Source organism: Rhinolophus sinicus, linkage group LG17 (genome assembly GCF_036562045.2).
Source record: "Rhinolophus sinicus isolate RSC01 linkage group LG17, ASM3656204v1, whole genome shotgun sequence".
NCBI classification, from domain to species: domain Eukaryota; kingdom Metazoa; phylum Chordata; class Mammalia; order Chiroptera; family Rhinolophidae; genus Rhinolophus; species Rhinolophus sinicus.
The window spans coordinates 25,103,521-25,128,847 of NC_133766.1; the positions used below are offsets into that span (position 1 = coordinate 25,103,521).

At 45.5% G+C, this 25,327-nt stretch overlaps 1 protein-coding gene across 4 annotated transcripts in view; it reads right to left on the reverse strand.

Moving 5' to 3' along the window:
* Positions 1–6,309: 6,309 nt before the first annotated feature.
* VANGL2 (VANGL planar cell polarity protein 2) overlaps positions 6,310–25,327 on the reverse strand; it is a 29,944-nt gene continuing 10,926 nt past the window's right edge. For 3 of the 4 annotated variants that reach the window (XM_019716436.2, XM_074322520.1, XM_074322521.1), the window contains 7 exons: positions 20,977–21,237; positions 20,727–20,847; positions 18,260–18,867; positions 17,363–17,499; positions 16,722–16,857; positions 14,309–14,540; positions 9,970–13,497 (listed from right to left, as the gene is read on the reverse strand). In XM_019716436.2, coding sequence (XP_019571995.1) covers positions 13,237–13,497; positions 14,309–14,540; positions 16,722–16,857; positions 17,363–17,499; positions 18,260–18,867; positions 20,727–20,847; positions 20,977–21,047 — 1,566 coding nt within the window. In that variant the 5' untranslated portion in view covers positions 21,048–21,237 and the 3' untranslated portion in view covers positions 9,970–13,236. Of the gene's footprint in view, positions 8,422–9,969; positions 13,498–14,308; positions 14,541–16,721; positions 16,858–17,362; positions 17,500–18,259; positions 18,868–20,726; positions 20,848–20,976; positions 21,238–25,327 lie in introns of those variants that run through there. The other variant, XM_019716440.2, reaches the window with a different exon arrangement.

Consider the following 25,327-nt stretch of genomic DNA (forward strand, 5'->3'; position numbering starts at 1 on the left):
CTAATGCTCTTATCACTCAGGAAATTACAAGGATTTCAGGAACTCAGTGCCAGTAACTGGGGATATATATATATATATATATATATATATATATATATGTATATGTATATATATATGTACATACAGGGGTGCCAAAAAAAATGTATACACATGATTTGTATTCATCTTTTGTATACATTTTTTTGGCTTTCTCTCTCTCTCTCTCTCTCTCTCTCTCTCTCTCTCTCTATATATATATATATATATATATATATGGCAAAAAAAATGTATACAAGTGGACACTTTGGTCAACATTGCTCAGGCAGTAGTTCGCGGTAATCAGAAACGTCTGGACACTGGTGGTAACCACTTTGAGCACCTCTTGTAATTGCAGAAGTCAAATGTGACTTATATTCATCTTTTGTTATCGGTATATATTGAGTATTAAAATTTTAATACAGTTTTCCTTTCTTAAAATGTGTATATATTTTTGGCACCCTCTGTATACATGATATATATATATTGAGATATATATATATATATATATATATATATATGTATGTGTATGTGTATATAGATATATATATACACACATATATATATATCAGAAAAACAATAACACTTTAAAATTTACAGAGAGTATAAATGGGTTAACTCTGCAGTAGTAAACGCCATATAATGTGCAATATTGCCTAAGATTTATATACTCTAAAAGAACCAATTTATACAGATACTACTTATTTAAATTATGATTCAATGTAGTTGTACATATCTGTGTTTAGATTTACATACTTTTAAATAATAGAGTAGGTAGTTGACCTATAGGACAAGTATAAAGAATTTAAGTAGTTCCATATAATCTAGTTTTTTGTTAAAATATAAATACAAAGTTTAGAATTAATTAATATGCCATGTTTGCATTTTTGCTGCATGCTGTGGCAAACATAGGAAAAAGAGGTAACCATAATTTAACCCCAAATTCACAAAATAATTTTATTGCAATGTTAATTTTGATTAGAAGTATGAGTAAATTTAAATTTAAATTTAGTTCCCTTGTTTTTATTTTACTGAGTAATGTAAAACTTCCTAAGCCTTGGTACAAAAGAATTTCTTCCAGCCTTTTAAAATTATAACTATCTTTTTGTCATTTTTACCTTTTTACAAACAAAGAGAGTTAGGCTGGAAGTGTCCTGCACTTATTTGTAATCAAATTTAGATTGATTTCCCCATCCCATATTGGGAGTCTTTGAGATCTCTAGAGATTTGCTATAATCTGGTGGCTGCTTGGGCTGACATCCTTTCTCCACTTGAAAAGCAGTTCCTAGCTTGCTTCTGTGAGCTGGTACAAACTGGATGTCTGCCCATGGACACCAAAGTATCACACAAATCAAACTGCCCATTATGAACTGGGTATTTATCTGAACCACAAAATATAAAATTAAATGTGCTTCATGTCAATCTAGTATAAAACAGAAGCCGAATATACCAGACTGGGCCTGAACGGGTGTGGGATGCACAAGTAAGCTGTATAAGCAGGTGCAACTGCTTTTCCATCTCTTTCCTCACCCCAAACCTACAGCTTCATGGGTAGTTCCCTAAGAACAATTACCAGAGGAAGAGAAGGAATTGGGCTGGATAGCCACAGTATGCTAGCTCCAAACAGAAGAGAATGGCTTCTCTACTACAACCCTACTCAGTAGTACCTTCAAAGTCAGAAAATCTCTCCAGTGGGCAAAACTTTAAGCAGCATATCTAGTTGTCCACTTTGTTTTGAAGGAAGTGGCCTAAAGTATGTAACTATGTGAATCAAAAGCAGCATCTAACAGGTTGGCCACCTGCTCAAACCCTTCAAAGAAAAACATAATTTAAAGATGGTTGAAAAGGAAGTCTGAGAAAGAACTATTGTGAAATGGTTAGAGTATGAAGATATTTACGTCTCATGTAAAAGTCTTATAAAATACTGAAGTTCCCTAAGCTTGGGGCTCTTCAGCTGTGACATAAACCTACTGTATGCAGAGCATCCACCTGGGTTTCTCTGCATCATACAATCAGACTTGGTGGCAAGGGGAACCAAAGCAAATGTGAAGGTCTCACTACCTGCTGGGCCATGAGTAAGAAACTTCTTTGTCTCTGATCCAGGAGTCTTGTGTCTTCTGTCAGCATCCATGAAGAGGTGACAGGCAAACTTGTTAGCTTGTAAGTGGGATAAAAAAATGCAGCTCCTTCAAAGGTGTTCACAGTTTTGGCAATCAGGATGAAATGCTAACAGATACATGGTTTCTGGAAGAGGCAATGACAAGAGCCCTTTGTGGGCTAGATTCTGAGACATGAGAGACTCCTTGGGATGCAGTGGTAAATGCTCTCATCCAAGTGTTAGGCAAGAGCTGGGGAGTGAGTGTCCCCATTATTTTACCTGTTAGTGAGGCTAAGAAGTGAGAATTAAGATTGAGGCAAGCTGTCCAAATGGCGTTTGGTTGTTTATTTTCCTGAGTGGGAGGAGAAAATGATGTTATCGTGACAATGCAAACCAGCCCTACAGTACCAGCCACAAGGCAACAAAGTAGTGGTCAGTTAGTTAACATATGGCCAAAGCTAAAGCTAATGGTGTCAGTAGTGAGGAAATAAAGCCTTGGGTAGACCAAAACCATAAATTTATTTACTTGAGTCTGGGCCACTGCCAGTCACATGAAACTTGAGAGCAAGTACAAAGCCTTGCTTACTGACACAGAGCCACACTCAAGAGACATTAAGTCATTGCCCTCTGTTCCAGAGAGAAACACTATCTTTATCTTCCATGGCTATTATAGTTGCTTATAACAAAACCTCTGTGAGGTGACATTAAGCTGACATTTGAATGACAAGAGTCTGACAAGTGAATAACAAATGGTAAGCACTCCAGGTAGAGAACACCTAATGCAAAGACCCTTCATTGAAAATAAGCATGGGTCTTCCAGAAACAGACAGGACTGAATGTGGAGAATGAGAAAAAGAGCAATCAAGGAAAATGCCTGTATTTTTGCAAATAGATAGGCGATGATTCTGTTTAATGAAACATGATCACTGGGGAAGAGCAAATTTGGAAAGGGAATCAGTTATTGTTTGGCCACATTACATTTGAAATGTCTCTTAGATGTCTTTGTGAAGATATCAAATAGGCACTTAGATTTATGAATCTAGAGTTCTGGGGGAAAGTCAAAGCAAGAAATAGAGATTTGAGAGTACTCAGCATGTAACTAACATTTATTGGGTGCTTACTATGTGCCAGGCACTATCTATCTAAGCACCTTATGGATATTTTCTTAGTTATGCTCTCAACATCCATATGGGGCTGACACTGTGTTACTATCTTCAATTTAAAGATAAGAAACAGAAATTTCTCCAAGGTCACTCAGCTAGTGGAGGTAAAGCAAGAAGAAACACCCAGTCAAACTCCAGAGCCCAAGCTCATTACCACTATGCTATGCTGCCTGGTACACGACGCTATTTAAAGAAAGCCGTAGGAATAGATGAGGTCACCCAGGGACTGTGTGTAGATAAAGAGAAAAGGGCACTGCAACATTTACTTACGTCCTTTCAGAATTTACAATTCTGTCTGGTTCTGTACTTAACAAACAAGATGCTAATTTATTAACTTGATCTAGCTCATCAGGAATGTTACTGTACAGATGCCCAACCCCAGCTCCCAAACTAGATCTACAAAATGTTATAAATTAGTAAAGTAGCATTCTTATTTATAATTGCTCTTGTCTGTATGGCTGGTTTGATTCCATCCCCAGAATGTTATTTCCCTTTGATTAATTGATAAAAATAGAATATCTGGACCAGTAGTGATCTTCCAAGATGCTAACACCCTGTGGGATCCTACATAAAGCACCCAGCAGGCTTTCCTGGGCATCTCTTTAGACACAGCATGTCTCACACCAGTAATTCTGGAATGAAGGGTTTCCATGTGGCTTATTGAAAATTCAAGGGCAAATAAAATTCTAAATTGAAAATGCTTAACTAAGAATTTTTCTCAAACAGTACATACTGTTTCAGCAACTATTTATAAGCGTTGGCAAGGCCCTGCCCTCAGGATAAACCATGGCAGCTGAGGAAAAGCACAGACCAGGTATGGGCTCTGTGATCTGCACATAAAGGAGTTCTACAAAGTCCCTCCTTTTTTAGTTTTGAACAGTCATTAGGGCACATTAGATGCTCCAATTCTTCTCCTTTTTATCCTTAGAACAAAACATTCATTTATAACTTTTATTTCAGTTGCCATCACTGGATCTTAATCAGATAATGCTCCCTCAGTTCTCCAAGAAATCTATTGACAATTTCCTAAGGTCCAAAGATTTTGACACTCATTACTTAACAATTATTTGGACACAGTTTCCTATTTGAATAGAAAGAGGAGGCTCCTCTTGATCAAAAATGTTTTTGTGCCTTACCCTTTCAAGCATAAGTTTTTCCATGGAGCTAAAATGACATTTTTTCAAGGAAACCTTCCATGATAGCCCCTCTCCGTTAGGTTCCTATTATAAGGTACGATAGCCTCCATACTCCTTCATTACATCCATCACATTCGAAATTATGTGATCAACATCTATTTGTGAACAAAGACCACATCTGTATTATTCATTGCCATATGACCTAGCATAGTTTCTCGTACATAGAAAACGTTCAACAAATATTTGTTGAATGACTAAATGAGTGAAAAACACTGGACACAGATAAGGCAGCTTCCAGCAACATCAACTATGTACATGATCATTGTGATCTTGAAGTTTGTATAGTGATCACAAAGACTTTGACAAAGGAACTTGAGATGGTATTTCTAAATTATTGATATATGATGATAATTTACCTTCATTCTATATCCATAGCAATTAATGTAAGTATTGAAGTACGGTAAGCCATCTTATCTGAAACTCTCTAAACTTGGTAAAACTCCTGAATTTCCTCTGTTCTATTGATAATGTTGGCAAGAATTTATGGCCAAACATAATTTATATTTTGACTCCTTTAATTTCTGTGGCCTTTAGTGATAAAGTCTTACCAGCTTGGCTCTTTTTTTGTATCATTATGTCTCATTGGATCAGTTTAAGAGATCCACTGAACTGTTTTTGCAAAAACTCTACACCTAAGGCCATCTCACAACATATCATTTAAGAGTTTCATAAATGACATTTGATAAAGATGGTGCAGTTCTATAACTTAAGCAATAATGACTTTACCAAACTATTTACCACATTCATAAAACTTAGATCTCTTAACAATTTTGATCTCTTATATCCAGTATCCTAGCATTAAGTAAGGCATGTTTAGGCCCCTCAACCTGTCATAAGAACGCAAAGCTTCTTCTAGGGCCTTGCTATTTGGAGAACAGAAGTAGCAGTATCACCTGGTGCTATGGACTTAATGTGTGCCCCCAAAATTGGCATGTTGACGCCCTAACTCCCAATGTGATGTTCTGTGTAGTGAGGGCCTTTGGGAGGTGATTAGGTTTAGATGAGATCATGAGAATGGAGCCCTCTTCTACTCCCTCTGCCATGTGATGATTCAAACAGTAAGAAGGCTGCCATCTGCAAGCCAGGAAGACGGTGCTCACCAGCACCCAACTGTGCAGGCACCCTGATCTGAAGCTTTCAGCCTTAAGAACTGTGAGAAAGATTTCTGTTGTTTAAGCCATCCAGTCTGTGGTATTTTTTATGGCAACCTGAGCTAAGACACCTGGGAGCCTGTTAGAAACGCTGAAACAAAGAACCTAACCCAGACCTGTTGAATCAGAATCTGCATTTTTATAAGATCTTAAAGTGATTTTCATACTTGCTGTATGGCACAATTAAAGTTTGAGAAGCTCTGTTTTGGGGACCTACTTCAAGACAGAATAAAAATCAATCCCAGGACACAGGTTCCCTGATGTCATATTCCTCAATACACTCCCAACCAGAAGTACCAAATTGCTGACCAGTCCTCGAAAATGAAACCTTCAGGGACAGCTTTCCCTGATTCCCTTTTAACTGGATTTCATCTCTGAGGCCAGAGGTAGGATATCATGAACTGCTAGGATATCAACTTAGGATACAAATAGACAGGCAGAAGACAAGCAGTCCAACTACAGGTGGTTTTTGTGGGGGTTTTTTCAGCTTTGAGGTATAATTGACCAGTAAAATGTTATATATTTAAAGTATACAACATAAAGACTTAACATATGTGTACTTTGTGACATGATTACAACAATCATGTTAACACACCCATCACCTCACAGTTACATTTGTGTGTGTGTGCTGAGAAGACATAAGGTCTACTTTCTTAGCAAATTTCAAGGACATAACACAGTATTATTAATCAGTCACCACTCTTTATATCACCACTCTGTATATCAGACCCCCAGAGCTTATTCATCTCATAATGGAAAGCTTGTGTCCTTCAGCCATTCTTTATTGTAGTAAAAACTATCCCTGTCATCCTCACCCTAAAATCACACATTCATATATCAACAGAACGAACATTAACAGGAACTTGAAAGGAGCAAAATCCACAACTAAGTTAAACCATGTACTCTTGACACAGTGAAGTCTACTCGTGCAAATTTTTGGCTGTCAGTGTTGATGGATCACCAGACCCTCCTCTTCCTCTTCAGTTGGCGTTATCAGATTTCCAAGCTCCACAGTGACACACTTTAAGGGACCCAGAGGAAATAGCATACACTTTCACTTTTTTTCTGAATCACAAGTGCCTATTCTATTACTTTTATTACTAGATCTGTGTCTAGAACTAAATAAGGTTTTGCTTGGTTTAGTTTTTTAATTGACTTTTTTTTCTTTCGGTTTTATTGAGATAAAACTGACATGCTATATAAGCTTAAGGTGTACAACATAATGAATTGATCCACATATATTGTGAAATGATTGCCACAATAAGTTTAGTTAACACCCATCATCTCATATAGGTACAAGAAAAAAAGAAGAAAATGTTTTTTCCTTGTGATAATAACTTTTCAGATCTACTCTCTTAGCAACTTTCAAATATTCCATACATCGGTGTTAACTATAGTCATTACATCCCCAGTACTTATAACTGGAAGTTTGTACTTCTTGACCAGACTTTATTTTTTAAGAGCAGTTTTAGGTTCACAGCAAGGCTGAGCAGAAGATACAGAGTTCCATATGCACGCTGCACCTCACACATATACGTATACAGCTTTCCTTATTATCACCACCCCAGACCAGAGTGGTACTTTGGTTACAACTGATAAACCTACATTGACAGAACATTATCACCCAGAGTCCACACTTAACATTAGGTTTTACTCTTGGTATCATACAGTCTATGGGTCTGGACAAATTTATAATAACATGTATCCACGATTATTGTATCAGAGAGCGATGCACTACCTTAAAAATCATAAAAATCCACTTTCACGTTTTACCACATATTTGCCCTGGCTAAAGCCGTAGTATGGGATAACTGTCCCCAAAAGCAAACAGAAGGGACAGGACAAAGATGAAGATCTCATTCGTCTAACTTTTCTCACCCAAAGTGGTCCCATTCCCCTTACAGGATATCAGAGAATACAGGTGGCCCTTTGAGTGGTGACATCAAATTTGCCTGTCAAGCTCAAAGTACTGGCCAAGTGTTAGCTTCAGTCTGTCTCTTGCCAATGGTTACTTACCACCTCTAGAAAATAGTTTACTTATTTGGGTTGCTTATAACAGGTGACAAAATAAAAAAATCTCCCAGTTTTACTAGTCAAAATCCCATGAACTCCCAAAGAATGGGGACAATCTTTTATTTATCTTTGTAGCCCACTGCATAGCACATAGTGTGCCTACCCCCCAAATTATCTGAGATGAAATGAGAGAAGCCAATACCTTGCCCAGGTTTTGCAACTCTAAACCAATACTTGTCCCACTTTTCCATATATACTTAAGTTATCCTTTGTTGTTATGAACTGCTAGGATAGCATGTCTGCCCTATCCTTTCTAACAAGGAAAACTGACTCCATCCTCCGCCTATAGAGAAACTGGAGAGCTGGACAGGGATGGTCATTCCCCAAGATCTTTCCACTCTGTGAATAGTCCTCTACTATCTCTCTAGCATCTTCCATGACCATTTGTGCACTAATGCTGTCAGCTTTTCCAAATGCTGACTTCCTCTCATGCAGCCTTGCTTAAACTAACAAATAAAAAGCCAGAGGCTATTTTAAGAAGCTGGTTTTTAGTTCTTTAGAAGCCATTAAATTGACCCAAGCAAACAAAAATAATAATTAATAAGAAGTGGCTAAGAACTGGATCTCAAGATTCTATGTCTCCTCACCCAGAGCCCCACGACTGGCTCCCCCTTGGCTGCGTTTCAAAGACAAAGTCCCATCTGGGGAGCAACGCCAAAGAGAAGTCCAAGCATGAGCCTGACTGCACCAAGCCATCTTCAGTCCATGCAAAGCGCTTTCTTCAGCTAAAAGGTAAAAAGAGCCTTTGTTACAAGTACATGGCAAATAACTGGCATTATCACTTTTGCTCTCAGCAAATCCTGAGAAAACACGATCTCCTAAATCAAGTATTGAGATCTGGCCTTAAATCAGTTAATTCCTGGGCCCGGCATGAGAAGAGGAGGTCTGTGAGGTTAAATACAGATCCCTTAGGGTCCACAAAGGTTGTCTCAGTGAGGGCAGGTACATATCCACTATCTACCAACCAAAGCACTTTAGTGCCAGGCTGGGAAAGTCCAAGCACTGAATAAAGACTCACTAAACTCAAAGGAGTTATTCTATTTGTCCCAGTAAGAGTAATTTGAGAGGCATGATAAAGTAGAAATTTGATCACAATAACTCAGACGTTGGCTTTGAGGTAAACTGAAAACAGCAAGTAAAACTATAAGCCTACTTACAAAAAGAAAGGAGCCATGAGAATGGGGGATGCAGTTTCATGGGAAGTTTTCTTATTTGTTTTCATGAGAAAGACTTAAGTGTAATTTTAAAGGAAGAAGTAAGTATAAGATCACTTTTTTATTGTTAGCTTTTTAATTCATTATTCATTCAACAATTTTTTTTTATTGTGTACCAACTATATGAGAAGAACTGGTATAGATGCTAGGGATATTTAAGTAAACGAAACAGATAAACCGCCCCCCTCCCCAAGAACATATGTTACCACTTCTTAATTCTTAAACAAATTCCTTAAATTTCTTGAAGAAAGGTTCCATGGATTCCAGACAGGGCTCGTCTAAGCTCTGCCTGAGAACATACCACGCAGCCTTACATTAGATCATTTAGTCTGTCACCTACTGTAAACTGGATCTTCTTCCTCTAAGACAAGGACTTGTGTCTCTTGTCCTTGCATCCTCAGAGTTTGGCAAAGCACGAGGTGGGGAGAGGAACACTGAGTCTAGTAAATACATCAACTCCACACAAGAAAGTTTACATTTGCTTGTTTGTTTTAACCTTAGAAGGCTGTTTATGTGCTAAGTATTTTGCCCAAAGTCACAGAGAAGTTTGGGTCTGGGTAGAGCTGAGAGAAGGTCCCTGACCTCTTAATGATTCTGGTGCTTGATTACAAGCACAATGCCAATTGAATATTTTCATTTTAAATAAATGACTATTGCTTAGAATATTCTTTTGTGCAGATTAGAGACCATGAGAGAAATAAGATATTTAGAAATAAGAAATATACTTCAGGAGTTTTTCCTAATGAAATGTGATGAGCTGTCACTACTGACTGAAATCATCAACTATTATCTTAAATTCCTTTGGATCTTTCTTTCCTTCTTATGCTGACAACCACCCTGGGAGGGCTAAGTGAGTCCTCAAGTTCCTGCATTTGTCTCTTCTCAGAATAGGCAATTTCCTGTTCATGCATCTGAGGAACAATAGAGTAATGATGAGCTCACACTGCCCCCTTCTGGCCCACCCACTCCTTAACAAGGAGCAAATATCCACTCCAGACTCTCTTTGCTCCTACTTTTGTAAAAAAAAAAAAAAAAAAGAAAAACAACATAATACCCCCACAAAAGTCAAATGTCTTTATTATATATATATAAAAAAAATGTACAGTTTTAGATCCTATGCTTAAGAAAAAAACCCTAAAATTGCCATAATGTTTAGATCCACTGCAAACTGTAAAAACAAGCTTTTTATATATTAAAAAAAAATTTACATTTTACAATTTTCTACATGCATGCACAAGGTCTCAGTTCTGTAACCCAAAAAAGAAAAAAATCTATATCCAACAGTAGAAAATTCTACATTTACAATCTCACTTGAAAGGGATTCAAAAAGCCCCCTTTCTTCACATACAAAAGAACAAATCACAACAATCACACACCAGAACCAAGTCCATCAGCAGATGCTGCCCATGGGGAGGGCAGACCAACAAGAAGACAGACTGACAGACACCACAGAGAATCAGGGAGCTCATCCAGGCCCAACAGAAAAGGAGAAGCACAAACTCTGAGAAATGGTGAGATGAGGTTCAGAGATCCCAATGTCAAGGTCTGCAACAGGAATACTGAGGTGGGGGTGGGGAAGCGAGAAATTAAGGGCTAAAATGGTGGGAGGATGAGAAGAAACATGAGACACTAAAGGGAAATAAACTAGAATAAACAGAGCAGAAGAGTAGTTTAGAGAAAGGGACCAGGGGCAGAGTGGCGAGGTAGGTGAAGAACTGAGGCACAGTTTCCTGGAATGGAGGGAAGGAAGACAAGCGTTGCAAGGAGACGAAAAGGAAAGCCTAGTAAGTATAACAGGAATATACTAAGATGCCAAGTAGTCACAGAAAAAAGAGCGCTGGGGAGACCCAGCCACAGCATCCCCTGTTGTGATCCAGGGTGAGAGAGGGTAGCAACAGGTGGTCACATCCCCACATGGGAAGAGTGAGAAAATCCAGTGAGTGATGGGACAGGCAAAGTAGGGGACACTGCTCAGAGGGACTGAGTCAGCTGCACGCTCCACAGTAGTTCACAGCATGAAGACAACCTCCCATATAAGAGAAGCAAAAGACAAACACAGCCACACTTGACAATTCATCCTGACATTTTTTTAAAACATAATAATAATCAAAGAACACAAAGATACCACAGTTCTGATATAAAGGACCAAAACACTAACATTCTGTCACAGCCCTTAGTGCTTAGAGAGAGAGTTAGGGGAAATATTTTTTGTTTCGTTTCCAGAAAAAGGAATGAAAAATCACAGTGATTAAAAACATGGCAGGTTCTTAAAATAAACACTCCCCAGCCCCTAACCTAGGGCAGTAACTAAGATCCCAAATACTTTCCCTCTCCCCGCCCCAACTCATTCCTCAAACCACACCACATCGCACTTCTGCCCACAAAGGCAATGACCCCAATTGACCACCCAGGCCCCATTTTCCAGGATAGTGAGGTATTTAGAAATGTGACTCTGAGGGGGCTCCTCTGAAACCACGTCTTTCAAGAAAAGAAAAGCTAACTTCCTAAGACCCCCAGGAGAGGATGTACTTCACTCAGGGCTATCCAAAAACCCACAGCCCCAGCCCAAGGCAGACCTCCAGGCCCTGCCTAAGGCAGCCCTACAACCGAACCCTATGGGGATAAGATAAGCACTAGCTGATGAGCCCTTCTCTAGTAAGTGGTGGGTGGACAGATACGCTTTTTCAGGAAGGACAGCAGGAGAAACGTCAATCACTAGGCTCCCCCACGCCCAGGACTGCCACTATACAAACAGGAAGCCTCCCTCCTGCCACATCGTGGGGCTTACCCCAGGGTGCACTCTGCAAGGCAACAACCAGGGGAAAGACAGGCCTATAAAGGGCATTGTGAGTTACTTAGAGGACTGATTCAGGGGCACACTTCAGCCCAGCCACCAGAACCTTCTGCCACGTGGATCCTGGCTGGAGGTATCTGGATGTTTCCTAGTTCTATTCCCCTTGGCTAAAACTACATGATTTAAAGGCTCAGATTTACACTGAATATACGTATTAGAGGGCCAGAGAATTTTGCTCAAAATAAGATGGAAATTCTCAAGAATTCAGATTGGGCGCAAAGACTGTGGAAGCTAAATGGAATAAGGGGCTAAGTACCCACAAAAGGCAGCAATACTGGTCCCTCACCCCAATATAGAGGAAGGCCAGAGCCCAGAGAACCAGGCAGAGGGAGAAGAGGAGGGGACCCTGGCCAGCCAAGGAAAAGAGACCCCTGAGGCAAAAAAGTGGCCTTAAGGCAGGGGGTAAAGAGGAGCTGCTGGCTCCTCTCAAAAAAAGAGACGCGGCTACAGGTCTCTGGAACTGACAGACGGGACAGCAGAACTAGGGGTAGCTGGTGAAGGAAAGAAAAACATTTGCCTAAGACCACCGGGGTTGGGTTTGGGTCTGCAAACCACTAATTTTGTACAGGAGTCTACATGCCATCTTTCACTGGGAAGGGGAACCAGCCCCACCAAGGTGGCAATGAAAGTGAGGAAGGTTCAGAGGCCAGGGGTCGGTGATGTTCACGGGGGTCTCCTGCCTTTCCCTCAGGGGCTGCCTGGGAAAGAGCCACTGGAAGAAAGGTCATAGGAAAGGGCATCACAGAGGGTTTCTGCCTTCGTTTGCCCATGGTCACACGTGACCATACAAGTCAGAAACAGAAGGCAGAGATTTCAGGGTAAAGGAGAGATCTTTCTTTGCTCTGAATATGTGTCGATGGGGAAGGGAGGCTCTAACAGCTGGAAAAAAACAACCCTGGTAGGGAAACCCTAACTCTGGGACAGTGTAGAGGGACACAAGCATGTCCCTGCCCCAAAACTCAGGGCTCACTACAGGTGGGGTGAGTGGCAGGAGGGGTGGATCACCTGCTGTCTGAAGGTCATGAGGAGCTGCTGCCACGGAGGAGTTTGGCACTGTGGTTCTCTGGAGTCATGTCTGTGCCCCCCAGAGACACCTTGTTGGGGGCCACTGGAAAGAACAGCCACAAAAACTTGGGTTCAAGAGTGGGGGCTCAGGAGAGCCCTGTGCACTTTCAGAAAAGACTGTCATCCAGGGAAAGATCAAGAGAGGCACTGATTCCTACAGGGCCTGGAATGATACAAAAGTGTGGAAAAGAGAGAAGTTCCCAGATACTGTTGACAGCAGGATGGTCTCCCCAGGTGCACATGGGGTGAATACGGAAGAGGGGAGGAGACAGGATGTGGAGTAAGTTAATTCAAGTAAGGAAAAAAAAATAAAAAGCAAGAACAAGACGGAGAAGGTCAGCTGGGAATATGGCTGGGCTAAGCACCTAGCCCTGAACCCCTACCACTGCTCCAGGAGCCCACGTGTCTCACACAGAGGTCTCAGACTGCAGTCGCATAACAAACTTGTGTGACTTGGGGTCCACAAATTCCTCGGAGAGTTTGAAGAACGGAACCTTCTTGGTGCTGACCACTAGGCTGAAGTCCTGGCGTTTTAAAAGAAAAACAATGCCATCCTTAAGCCCATTGGTCACTGGCTCCTCGCTCACCAGTGTCCACTGCTTGGCCAGCCAGCGTTCCTTGTGGTACTGGATGGTGGGTCCGGCTGCCAGGTACCGCTCCAGAAAGGCCTGAGGAGAGGAAAAAAGGCTGTGTAAGAAGCTCTCCCACTCACACTCCATCCTGCATCCCCTGGGGGCACAGCTTCAAAGACAACCAATATGTCTCTAGCTCACCTGCATATGATCTTAGAATGTTAGAGCAGGTAAAGGCATGAGATCATTTGCTTCAAAACCTTGCCTTTATGAATGAGGAAGCGAGAGCCCAAAGAGGTTATTTGGGTGAGCAGGGTCAGGATGGAGCTCAGCTCCCCTGACGCCTTCACCCTCCTCTCTATCCCAGCACCATTCAATGACCCGGGCAAGTCCTCCTGCGTTCCTCCTTCCTCTCCATCCAGCTGGCATGGTCAGCAACAAGCAGGTCTGCACCAGCACAAAGCTAAAGGGGTCATGGTTAAAGTACAACATCTCTAGTTACCCATTCACCAAGGATGGTGCAAGGGAAGCAATTCTAGGAAGTGGGCAGTAGATACGAGGGGTGTGTAATGGCTCAAAAAGAACAAAGAAGACCTGATGGAGATGAAGGGGTGGAGGGAGGACTTTGGATCTGGAAATTTCAGAGCCCTTCTAGAGATAAGAAATAGGTGTCACCCTATCCCAAAATGGTCCCAAAGCTCCCTCTTCTTCTCACCACTAAGAACTTTACCCCACACAGAGATGGGATGGATGGTAGGGATGAGAGAAGAAACTATAAGGAGATAGAGAAGAGAGGGAGAGAAGAAGATGGAGAATAAGGAAAGTAAGAGAATACGGGAAAAGGAAGGTGGAAAAGAAGGGGGCCAGATCTGGAGAAAGAAGGATGCTGGGAGCTGAGCAGGCCTACCTTAGGCGTCATGTCGTGCGTGATGCAGAACTCCAAGTGCTGCAGGATGCTCTCCATGGTGTGGTAAGGCTGCTGCTTGGTGGTCCGGAGGTACTTCTGCATGGCACGGGCCATGGATGCAAAGATGGCCTGGGCTGCCTCCCGGGGGTCCATCACCTCCCTGGGGTTCTTCTGCTCCTCTTCCTGCAGCCGCTTAATGTGAGTGAAGGCCTCCTCCACTGCCACCACAAGCCTGGGGGACAGGAGGGGTCTGGACCACTTCTCATGCCCACTTCTCATCTTTCCCCTGGTCCAGCCTTCCAGCAGCCTGAGCAAGGTCAGGCCTTTGTGCTCTCAAGGAAGCAATATGAACCCATCTGTAGCCAAAGGCAGGGCTTTGGGGGCTTAGTGTGTGTGTGTGTGTGTGAGTGTGTGCATGCACATATGCTGTTGGGGGAGGAGAGTGCTTTTTCCCCACTCTGGACAGGAAAGAACTGTGGAGCTCAGTGAGTCCAACCCAGAAACTCAAAGAGGACATTCTAGTGTCAAACCCAGAGAGACAACTAGGAACTCTGTTACGGGAAATACCAGCGTTGCATCAAACCCTAGAAAAAGCCTTCTTAAATAAGACCCTCAAATCACACTTCATAGGGTGAAAAATTAATAGATATCACGATGTCAAAATGACAGATTTATCTTCAACCATGACAGCATGGGCAACATTAACGAACACATATTGGTGGGGAGGGAGGGGAGATATGCAAAGAATGTGTTACCAATCAAGAAGAAAAATGGGCAAAGGAGGTGAACAAATAATTCGTGAGAGTTCTAAAAGGCCAAACAATATATGAATTAGTCACTTTCTAGTAATTAGAGAGATATTTAAAATGTTAATAAGATATTATTTATCCATCCAAATGGAAAAATTTAAGAAAATGACTATAATCCAAATATTGGTTAGGATGTCGTCAGTATTCCATGAACTACTCTGCAGAGATAGGATGCAACAAAGCAAATGTGTAGGTAACATGGGTGAATCTCAGAAACATAGTATTAAGGGGGAAACAGGAAAAATAAGTCAATTAACATTAAAAGCACAGATACACAATACCAGTATTCAGAAGCCTTTCGATAGCTTAGAATGGGCTTCTGGGCTAAATAAACATGTGCTTCTGTGTACATCTACAGTTTCTCTGTTTACTTTTTTGCTTCCCATATATGTCTCTGTGAAGTTCCTTTTGAAATGATCTTTTTGTCTCAGGGAAAATGTTTTCTCCCGTTTACAACCCAGGTAATAGGGAAGGAAAGGTTCCCCTATCGGCCAAGAATGGTGGTTGCCACACAAAAGATCCGAAGACTGTAGGCAGAGCAGAAGGTAAAGGAAGCAGGGGATATCTTTGGTTTCCTTCCCACCAGGGCCCCGTCTAAGACAATTGGGAACACGCTGAACTATTACAGAAATGAGGTTCATGATCTTTGATCTACTTTAGGGGACATCAGGCTCAAGTCAGAACAGGCTAAGGGCTACCTTCCTCCCTTGAGGCCTGGAGATTATGTGTGAGGAGGGGTCTGAGGCCCTCTGCTCCTCCCCCGTGGAAATCCCAAAAACCCAGGTGGGACCTGGCAACAGCAGGCACCAAGATTCCTAAGGCATGACGTAAATTCACATAATAATGTGAACAGGGAAAGGGAGGAGCGAGAACAGCATTGAAGAATTTTCCAAGATATGGGCACTAGACCCTTATTTTTTGCAGGTAAAAATATACCATCTGCTGAGTAAGCCTGTGATATGTACTGGTAGGAGGTCTTACCCAGCCTCAGTCCCTGCTGTCGTAGAAGAGGCTCATACCCTTTCAATGGGTCTCTAGCCCACTGCGGTAGATGGAATTCAAACATATTCCTGTCCCCCTCCACCACATTGCCACCTCCTGGCAATTCAATAATCTGGGTACTTTGGAGGATATAATTAAAGTGCCAAATCAGTTGACTTTAAAATATAAATTATCACAGAGGGCCTGATTTCATCCATGAGCCCTTTTAAAGCAGTTTCCTCTGGCTGGTGGCAGAAGTCAGAGAAAGAGAGAGACCTCTTTCTGCTGGCCTCGAGGAAAAAGGAAATTGCATGTTGTGAACTGTGTACAGGGCCAGGTGACAAAGTTCTGCCAACAACCAGTGAGCTGAGAAGACAACCCAGGCTCAAATGTCAGCTGGTAAGACCTTAGTGGAGGCCCAGTGAGCCCTGCATGACCTATAGAACTGTGAGGTAATACACGTGTGTTGTTTTACAGAGCCACGTTGATAGTGATTTGTTTTGGCAGTGACACAGCACGAATACACACACCCCACGCTGATCATCACTGTGCACGCCTCTATTTCCAGCAGTTAACAAGTCCATTGGTCTTCGCACACACACCCCCGCACCTCAGAGACCCACCTGGCCCTCCGCTTGCGCACCCTCCGCTCATGCTCGGCCTCCTCGTAGTAGTACTCGTTGTGGCTGTTGTCCCGCCTCCGGGCCGCTGCTGCAATCACAGCCCGGGACTGGCCCGTGGAGTTGTTGGTGCTGTTTTCTGCACAGGAGCAGGACAGAGAGGAGGTGGTCACTTTGGAGCATGGCCTTGCTTCTCACTCCAGGATGTCTGGAGACAGCAACCTGACACGTCCAGAGGAAGCTGTGCCCACCCCCAACAATACCTCCTGTTCCCAACCCTCATGGCCACGCCCGGGAGAGGCCCACAGGAAACAACAACGTGGCACTGGAGGGCAGAAGCTCTGCACATGATCCTCGCCAGTACAGGAGGTTCTGGAGCTCAGAGAGCTGAGGGCTTAGGACCAGGTCTGATGAGCAGATGAAGAAGAGCCAGACTGGGGGGACACACCATGGCATAAAGGGACAGCAAGTAGGATCAGCAGCTAAGACCAGCCACCTGGAGTCAAGGGAAAGGACAGAACAGAAGGGGCTGGGACATGGGCCAGGGAAAGGAGAAAGCAAGGGAAAAAGGATGTGAGAGAAACAGGTAATTTGGAGTCCTGCTTGGGAAAAGACCAAGAGGGTGGAGGAGCAGGGCCGCTCACCCTCTCCGAGGGAATACACCTTGAAGCCAGACACTTTCTTGGCCAGGACGGACTTGGGCAGGTTGAGAAGGGCAGGGTTGTAGACAGGGAAGTCATGGTAATACTTCTCCAGGATCCACACGGCCACGCGCTGGATGCTGTGGGGGAGACACAGGAGGGGGAAGGAGAAGGGACAGACAAGGCGCACAGGGGAAAGGATACATCAGGGCAGGTTGGCAGGGCAGGAGAGGACACAGGACACAGACAAGCTACTTCCAAGAAGCCTGGCTCCGGGCCTGAGGTCTACTTACCAGGCTCGCAAGCCTTCCCCAGGGCTGAGCCTGCTAGTCCTTCCCTGCCGTGCTGAAGCCCAGGAGAGAAAGGGCACTGGGCCTGGGTGCCCAGCCAAGGTCACTCATCCCCTTCAGGATTGCCCCCAAGGTTCCCTACAGGACCAGGAAGTGCTACTGATACTCTGTATGGTCTGGGAGCAGACTGTCCACAAGTTTAGAGGGGGGCTAAAGGGCTCTCCTCATTATCTTTTGCTCTGGAGGTCCATCCTCTGACCAGCTCATCTCAGTGACCACTCACCCTGTGCTCATAAGTGGCTGTGCCTCCAAGAAAGAGCTAGAAAAGTAATATCCAATAGCCCTTATTTGTGTCCCACACCTTTCTCCTCTTTGGCCCATCTCTCTAAGATCCCCAATCTCTAACTGTTCATTGGTTCACTCCCACCCCATCTTGCCCCAGGACCCTGTCCATGACCCTCTCATCAAGAAGCAAACACTGAAAACCTATTATGTATGAGCACTCAATTCCTTCCCATGTGGCCCTCCTAGAACATCATCTCCAGCCCCTCCACTGCAACAGCCTGCCTTGCCTCCCCACGCCCATCCAGCTGCTCCCAGGTGCGCATACCTGAGATGGCCCACGTTGTAGAAGCGGCTGGCCCCATCGGTGGAGCGCACGACCTTGAGTGTGAACTGAGGCTGCAGCTGGCGCAGCTCCAGCAGGACTACTGCCAGGTAATGCACAAAGAGCAGGGCGTCCACCAGCGACACGGCAAACTGTACCACACCCTGGTAGCTGCGCTCCCGCGCGTCCAGGATACGCACGCCATAGAAGAGCCAGTAGGACACAACAAGCAGGAAAACGAGCACCATGAGCAGGGAACGCAGCACGAAGACACGGGGCAATGAGGCCTTGGGCCGGCGGAAGAACAGGGCCCAGCTGCCCAGCAACAGGATGAGGAGCTTGAAGGCCACAGAGATGAAGAGGCCCTCACAGGCTGTCCCACAGGGCTCCAGTTCCTCCCGCCACAGCAAAGGGGGCAGGAGTAGGAAAGCCAGCGGCGTGAGGAAGGACAGCAGCGCCAGTGTGGCCCCCGCTGCGACCCCCAGATGACGGGAGCAGTCCAGCGGGACACTGTCCTCCATGTCCTTGGTGATGCGTGTGAGATCATCGTGAGAGATGCTGTGCTCTGAGGTGCCTGTTACTACAGTGGTCGTCTCCCCCCAGTTGTCATCCTACAGCGGGTGGGGCCATAGCAATAGGGGGGTGGACAGGAGAAAGGACGAGGAGAGGAAGATGGAGAGGGAAGCGTGGGAGAGAAGGAGAAAGAAGAGAGGGTAATCAGCCAGTATGAAGCCAACGAAGTGCAGACTGAGCTCCACTGTGTCCAAGCCTGGCCAGGTCTCTGCAGGGATGGGACATCTGAGACCTGGGCCTTGGGGACCTCCACACCAGTCAGCTTGACAGGAAAAACAGCACATGCACAGATGACCCTCAGAGAAGAGGGCACAAGAGACATGCCAAGGGAGCTGCTCAGACAATGACTAGGCTCTGAGGTCATACTCACCAGGCAGGGCAGGCAGGCCACCTGCCATGCTAAGCTAAGCAAGAAACACCTATTCTCTAGACATTAGGAGCCTCGAGGTTTCTGACTAAGGGAGTGACCTGACAAAAGCAGCATGGTGAAGAGAAGGGGACACCATGGGGAAGGTGAATGATTAGTGCAGGGCATGTGGGACACAGTGCAGACTAGGGCCACTCTGGGTCTGTGGTCTGCCCCCCAGGCTCTGCTGGGCCATCTGAATGTCCACAGCACAGGGGCTGCTTGTTCCTGGAGGCAAGTGGATGGACAGACTGAGGTCCCCAGATGCCCTTCTGAGTGTGGTTCACTTAAGCTGTTTCTCTTTAGAGGCTAGATGTCATCCCACAAATGAGCCCCAAGACCACCAGTGGCCGTCAGTATCCATGCTCTTCACCCTTGGACAGCCTGGGGACATGGAGTCACATCCTACACAGAGGATTTAGGTTACAGGACTGAGACATGGGACGGGGCATGTAGGAGACTGCCTGGCAGTGTCTGTGATTAGGGGATTAAAGAAGCTCCTCTCCCAAGGATAAGAGAAGAGTCCAATCTGAAGATAGGAAGTGGATGCACCAACCGTTTTCAGCACAAGGAACAGAGTGCAGTCCTCAGTCTAGTGTAACCCTGGACACAATGCCCACCCTTTCCAAGGATCAAGGCTTGGGAATTCTTCCCAGGAGCAGGTGAGCTCATCATGTCTTAGTGTCACTTGAAGAACTTGGGAGGCCAGGTCTCAGGGAGACGGGATTGGGAAAGAGGGAGAAAAAACATTTCCCTTTGGTACTGAGCTGTCCCCAAGACCCAGGAATTCCCCAAATCACGGAGAATTCACGTGACGAAAAAAGAGTTGGGAGGCTCTAGCCTCCTAAGATGTTCCCAAAAAGAAAGAGGAGTAATGAGCCGCGGGACCTATTCCAGCAGTATGTTCTGCCTACTGATCTCTCCACCAGGTGAGCGTAGTGGGCCACAGACGTTAGAGCAGGAGCGAGCTATTCATCCGGGTCCTGGAGAACCCTCTTCCCGCCTCCCTCCATCCCCCACCCTCAGTTGTCCTCCCTCCCCTTTGTCTATCAACTCCTCCCACATCTCCTTTTCCCAAGACCCAGGCGATGCTATTCTACAGGCCGACACCAGAGGGCGCCTGAGTGCCAGAACCTTAAGGCTCAAGGAAAACTCAGGGCTGCCCTCACCCCCAGGCCCCACCCAGCACCGCCCTCTTCCAGATTCCCGGAAGCCTGACTGAACAGCATTGGCTAGAGGAACCAGGGAATTCCCACTACAAAGCCCAGGTGTGATGAAGAAGGAAGCGGCTGCTGCTTCTGTAGGAACTGCTACTGAAATTCCAAGTTCTACTGAAGCAGGGTCTGACCTTGGGACTCGACATGCTTTCCCAGACCTGGCCTCTGTCCAGAGACCAGGCTTCCAGGCCCTTCCCCTCACTGGGAGACCTCCAGCTTCCACAAGGGTCAGTCTGGAAACACCTGACCTGCACCTCATTCCACTGACACTCACCCGCTCATCCCCTCGCGTGGACTCATTGTCCAGCAGGGGTTCCCCTGGAGCCTGGATTGTCACCGACTTGTCCCCACGGCTCCCATCTCGGCTCTTAGAGCGGTGTCGATCCCGACGGTCCCTGCAGCAGGAGGCCAGGGGAACAGACACAGGTCAAGGGGAGAACCTGGGTCTTCTCAGCAGCCACCTCCACCCCACCTCCCCCACATATATGCACCTCAGAAGCACCCCCCTCTGCCACCTGTGTCACCTGTGCTTGCGGGAGCTGCGAGAGTGGCCTGACTTGTAGGAATAGCCCGAGTACTGGGACTCGGTGTCCATGGCGTCTGACCGCCGTGCCTTGTAGCGCTCCAGAGCCACAGGCTGGGGCCTTGGGGGGTGGCCCACAAGCACCTCCTTCAGCACCGGCTTCTTCAGGCCTAGGGGCACCTTCAGGAAATCAACCGTCACCCTGAGGGACTCTATTTTGCTGGACGGGTGGGCCTGTCTCAGAGAAAATCAAGCGACGCTCCTGGGGAGAGGAAGCAGCTGGTTAGGGGTAGCTGAGATCCTGTGGGGGCCAGGACAGAGGAAGACTATCCCTGAATGGCAGCTGCCAGAAGCTCAGGGGAGCCTGGTCACTGCCTGAGACTCTTCCACCCAGGTTCCTGCTCTACCCAAGAGGCCCGGTTCCTCCTGCATTGCATCCTGGAAGGAGCACCCACAGACTGTGCCAAGGGCTCAGGTTGGAGGGAAGATCCCAACAAAGGCCACCCAAAGTGACCCAACCCCGGGCCCCTGGAGGGGAGACCCAGGGGAATGCTTTCCTATTCTCAGCAGGAAAACTGAGGCTCAGAGGACAGGTGCTGGCCAGGCCAACAGACTGGACCAATGGAAACCCCAGAGAGTAGGAAACATCTGGCTTCTGTCCAGAAGCTACCCCAGGTCTCTCTTTCACGCTGCAGTCATCTCCCTGACCCCACAGCTTCTGAGTGTACCCACAGGGGGCTGCCTATGGCTGTTCTCTTGGCACCATCTCCCCAGCATCTATGTCAAACACCCACATTTACTGGCCAGATCAGGTTGGCTGCTGCCGTAGAGGCTGAGTGAGTGTGTGTGCATGTGTGTACTAGGGGGTGGGGTGAGGGATGACAGCTACAGATAATGTGGTGGTGGGAGGGGGCAGAAGGCAAGTTGAAACCGTTCTCCAAAAGCCTAACATCCTGAAATAGGCAAGATGGTCCACTTATCTGGCTATAAGTGGGCTAAGGGGCAGCATCTTTCATCTATACTTTCACATTCTAACTCTGCAAGGACAATGACCTCTTCCTCTCCCCTCTTCCCCAAATCCTGTTCATTCTTCAGAGTCAGCCCCCAGCCCTTCTTAGAAGCCCACCCCCGCCTACTCTAGCACCTAATGTTCTAGCTTCCCCTTTGAGGCCTACCCCATCAATCACCATGCACTGAGCATTCATGCCTCATCTTGACGCATTGAGTCATGAACTCTTTCCTGAGCACCTACTCTGACCCAGTACCCTGGGTATCCAGTGGTGAAACAGACCTGAGTTTACAGTCTAGAGGGGCAGGTGCACACTGCGCAAGTAAACAGGTGAGTACTCCTGTTTAAGTTGACAATTAAGTTTGCAAACTTGTTGCAATGACGTTGCTAACCTTTTTTGATATCAGAGGGATTATTCATTATGAATGTGTACCAACTGGACATTTAATCACGTTTACTGTTTGGAAATGCTGAAAAGGCTATGTGAAAAACATAGATGACCTGAACTTTTTGCCAACAATTCATGGTTCTTGCATCACAACAATGCACCAGCTCACACAGCACTGTCTGTGAGGGAGTTTTTAGCTAGTAAACACATAACTGTATTGGAACACCCTCCCTACTCACCTGATCTGGCCCCCAATGACTTCTTTTTTGTGTGTGATTTTTCTAATTCTACTCTTTTTTTTTTTTTTAAGATTTTTATTGGGGAAGAGTGTGTGCTTCCAGGACTTTTTCAAGTCAAGTTGTTGTCCTTTCAATCTTAGTTGTGGAGGGTGCCATTCAGCTTCAAGTTGTTGTCCTTTCAATCTTAGTTGCGGAGGGCGCAGTTCAGCCCCAGGTCCAGTTGCCATTACTAGTTGCAGGGGGCGCGGCCTACCATCCCTTGCGGGAGTCGAACCGGCAACCTTGTGGTTGGCACATGTGGGAATCGAACCAGCAGCCTTCGGCGTTAGGAGCACATAGCTCCAACCACCTGAGCCACTGGGCCGGCCCCCCAGTGACTTCTATCTTTACCCGAAAATAAAGGAAATACTAAAAGGAAGACATTTTGATGACATTCAGGATATGATGACAGCTCTGACAGCCGTTCCAGAAAAAGAGTTCCAAAATTGCCTTGCAGGGTGGACTAGGCGCTGGCATCGGTCCATATCTTCCCAAGGGGAGTACTTGGAAGGTGACCATAGTGATATTCAGCAATGAGGTATGTAGCACTTTTTGTAGGATGAGTTCATGAACTTAATTGTCAGAACTTAATAGTATGACTAACTGTAGGAGTGGTGGAAGAAGACCTGGAAACTATGAGAGACAACTCCGAGGAGTGTGAGCTACCTTAAACTGTGTGGCTCTGCAAAGTCTCTCTGAGAAAATGACATCGAAGCCTGAAGGAGAGCGGCAGTTAACCAGGCAGAGTGGAGGGGAAGCCGTGGAACAGAGAATCACATGTGGGAAGGCCAAAGGCAGCAAAGAGCTCAGTGTATTTAAAGAACCTTAGAAGGCCAGTGGAACCGAGGAAGGGAGAGGGCAGCGGCAGGGGGAGCTGAAGAGGCAGCCAGGGGTCAGGTTATCAAAAGATCTGTGGACCAGGTAAAGAGCTCGGGTTGTATTCTAAGCAATGGGAAGGATGCGAAGGACGTTAGCTGTTCAGACATGGACTGGAAAGAGGGGAAAGTAGAAACAGGAATATGAGTAAGGAGGCCACTGCAGGTCATGTAGGCTTGGATTGACAGAGCAGCAGAGGAGGGAGGTAAGAAATAGTCATGTCTGAGACATACTCGTATGTCGGTGGTAGGATCCAAAGGACCTGATGAGGACTGGCTGAGGGGGAACAGAGGGTCTAGATCTCTGGCCTGAGCGAGAGTTGATGGTAGTGCCCTTATAAGGTGAAGAAGACTGGAGGAAGTAAGTTTAGCAGGGAAGACGATGAGTTCCATTTCTAGCGTCCTGAGTTCATAGCTGTGAGAGGCAGTCAAGTAGGCAGCTGGTGTCAGAGGAGCTAGACTCAGAAGCAAGTCCGAGCTGGAGGTGCAAGGTTACTGGAATGAATGGGATCACCTAGGGAATTAAATAATGGGTCCCTGAGAGCCTCAATATGTAAATATGTCCAGAAGAAAAAAGGAGGAGGCAAAGGCCTGAGAAGGTGAAGCCAGAGGAGTGGGCTCTCGCGCAGCCATGGAGTCAGAGCTTTCCGAGGTGGGAATAAAATAAACCAGGTCAGGTGCTGCTAAGAGGTCGATTAAAATGGGATTGCTTTATATAGTTGTTAACTTTTCCCCCAATGGAAGTAAACCATCGGCAACTTGCAAATAACGACTATGACGGTATCCACCACCCTTCTGTGGGCACAGAGCAAGTAACTGACAACCACCTAGTAAATGAATATGCCTCTGACTCTCAGGGAAATAGCAATGAATACAAGGAGATCAAATCAATGCTAAGTCCATTCATTTATCCTCCTAACCGAGTAATCTGGAGGCACTCCTTGGTCTAGTTGTTATGGGATTTGTTGTATTCCCATAACAACGCAAGTGTGTGATAGAGACACACCTAGAGGACAGAGATATAAGACCTTAACCTAAACCCAGACCTTTCAAGAACTTTGCCATAGCAGGGCCCTTGGTCCATGGCCCTGTGTGCAGTTTCCATCTTGGACTCTTCCACCCACTTCCTAAGAACTCATTTTACTGGTTTAGTCCTCGATACAGTTTAGACATCTCCCCTGCATCTCTCCTGCTGTGGTTCAGCCTATTCCTTCTATCCTCCTCACAAAAACTGAATTTCACTGGGAGGTTCAAAGAGAGCAAGTGGGTTACAGATCTAGGGGCATGAAGACATTAAAGGGAAAAGGATTGCCATTGATTGGGATCCAGACAAAACAACAGAACCCAGACTCACCATGTCCTCAGCCTCATCCCGAATACTCAGGTCTGCCAGAACCAACAGCAAAAAGAGCCTGGGATTTGCATCCAAGGACCTGCATTCAAAACCTAGCTCTCCCACTGATTAGCTGTGTGACCATGGACAAGTTACTTCTCTGTGCTTTGCAGTCTGGTAGGCTCATCGGGAAAATAATCACACATACTTGATGGGGTTGCTGTGAGAATCCTGGGGGTGAACGAAGTGCTTTTATAAACTGTTCAGCTAGTAATTAGGTAAGCAATTAATATGTTCTGGTTCCAGGATCACTCATACGTGTACTCCAATCCCCAGGCATTTCTTCTGAGACTTGGTTGGGAAAGAGGTGGCATGAAAAAATTGCTGTGTTTTTATGACTACATAAAGAAGTCACACACACACACACACACACACACACACACACACACACACACACCTGACCAGAACC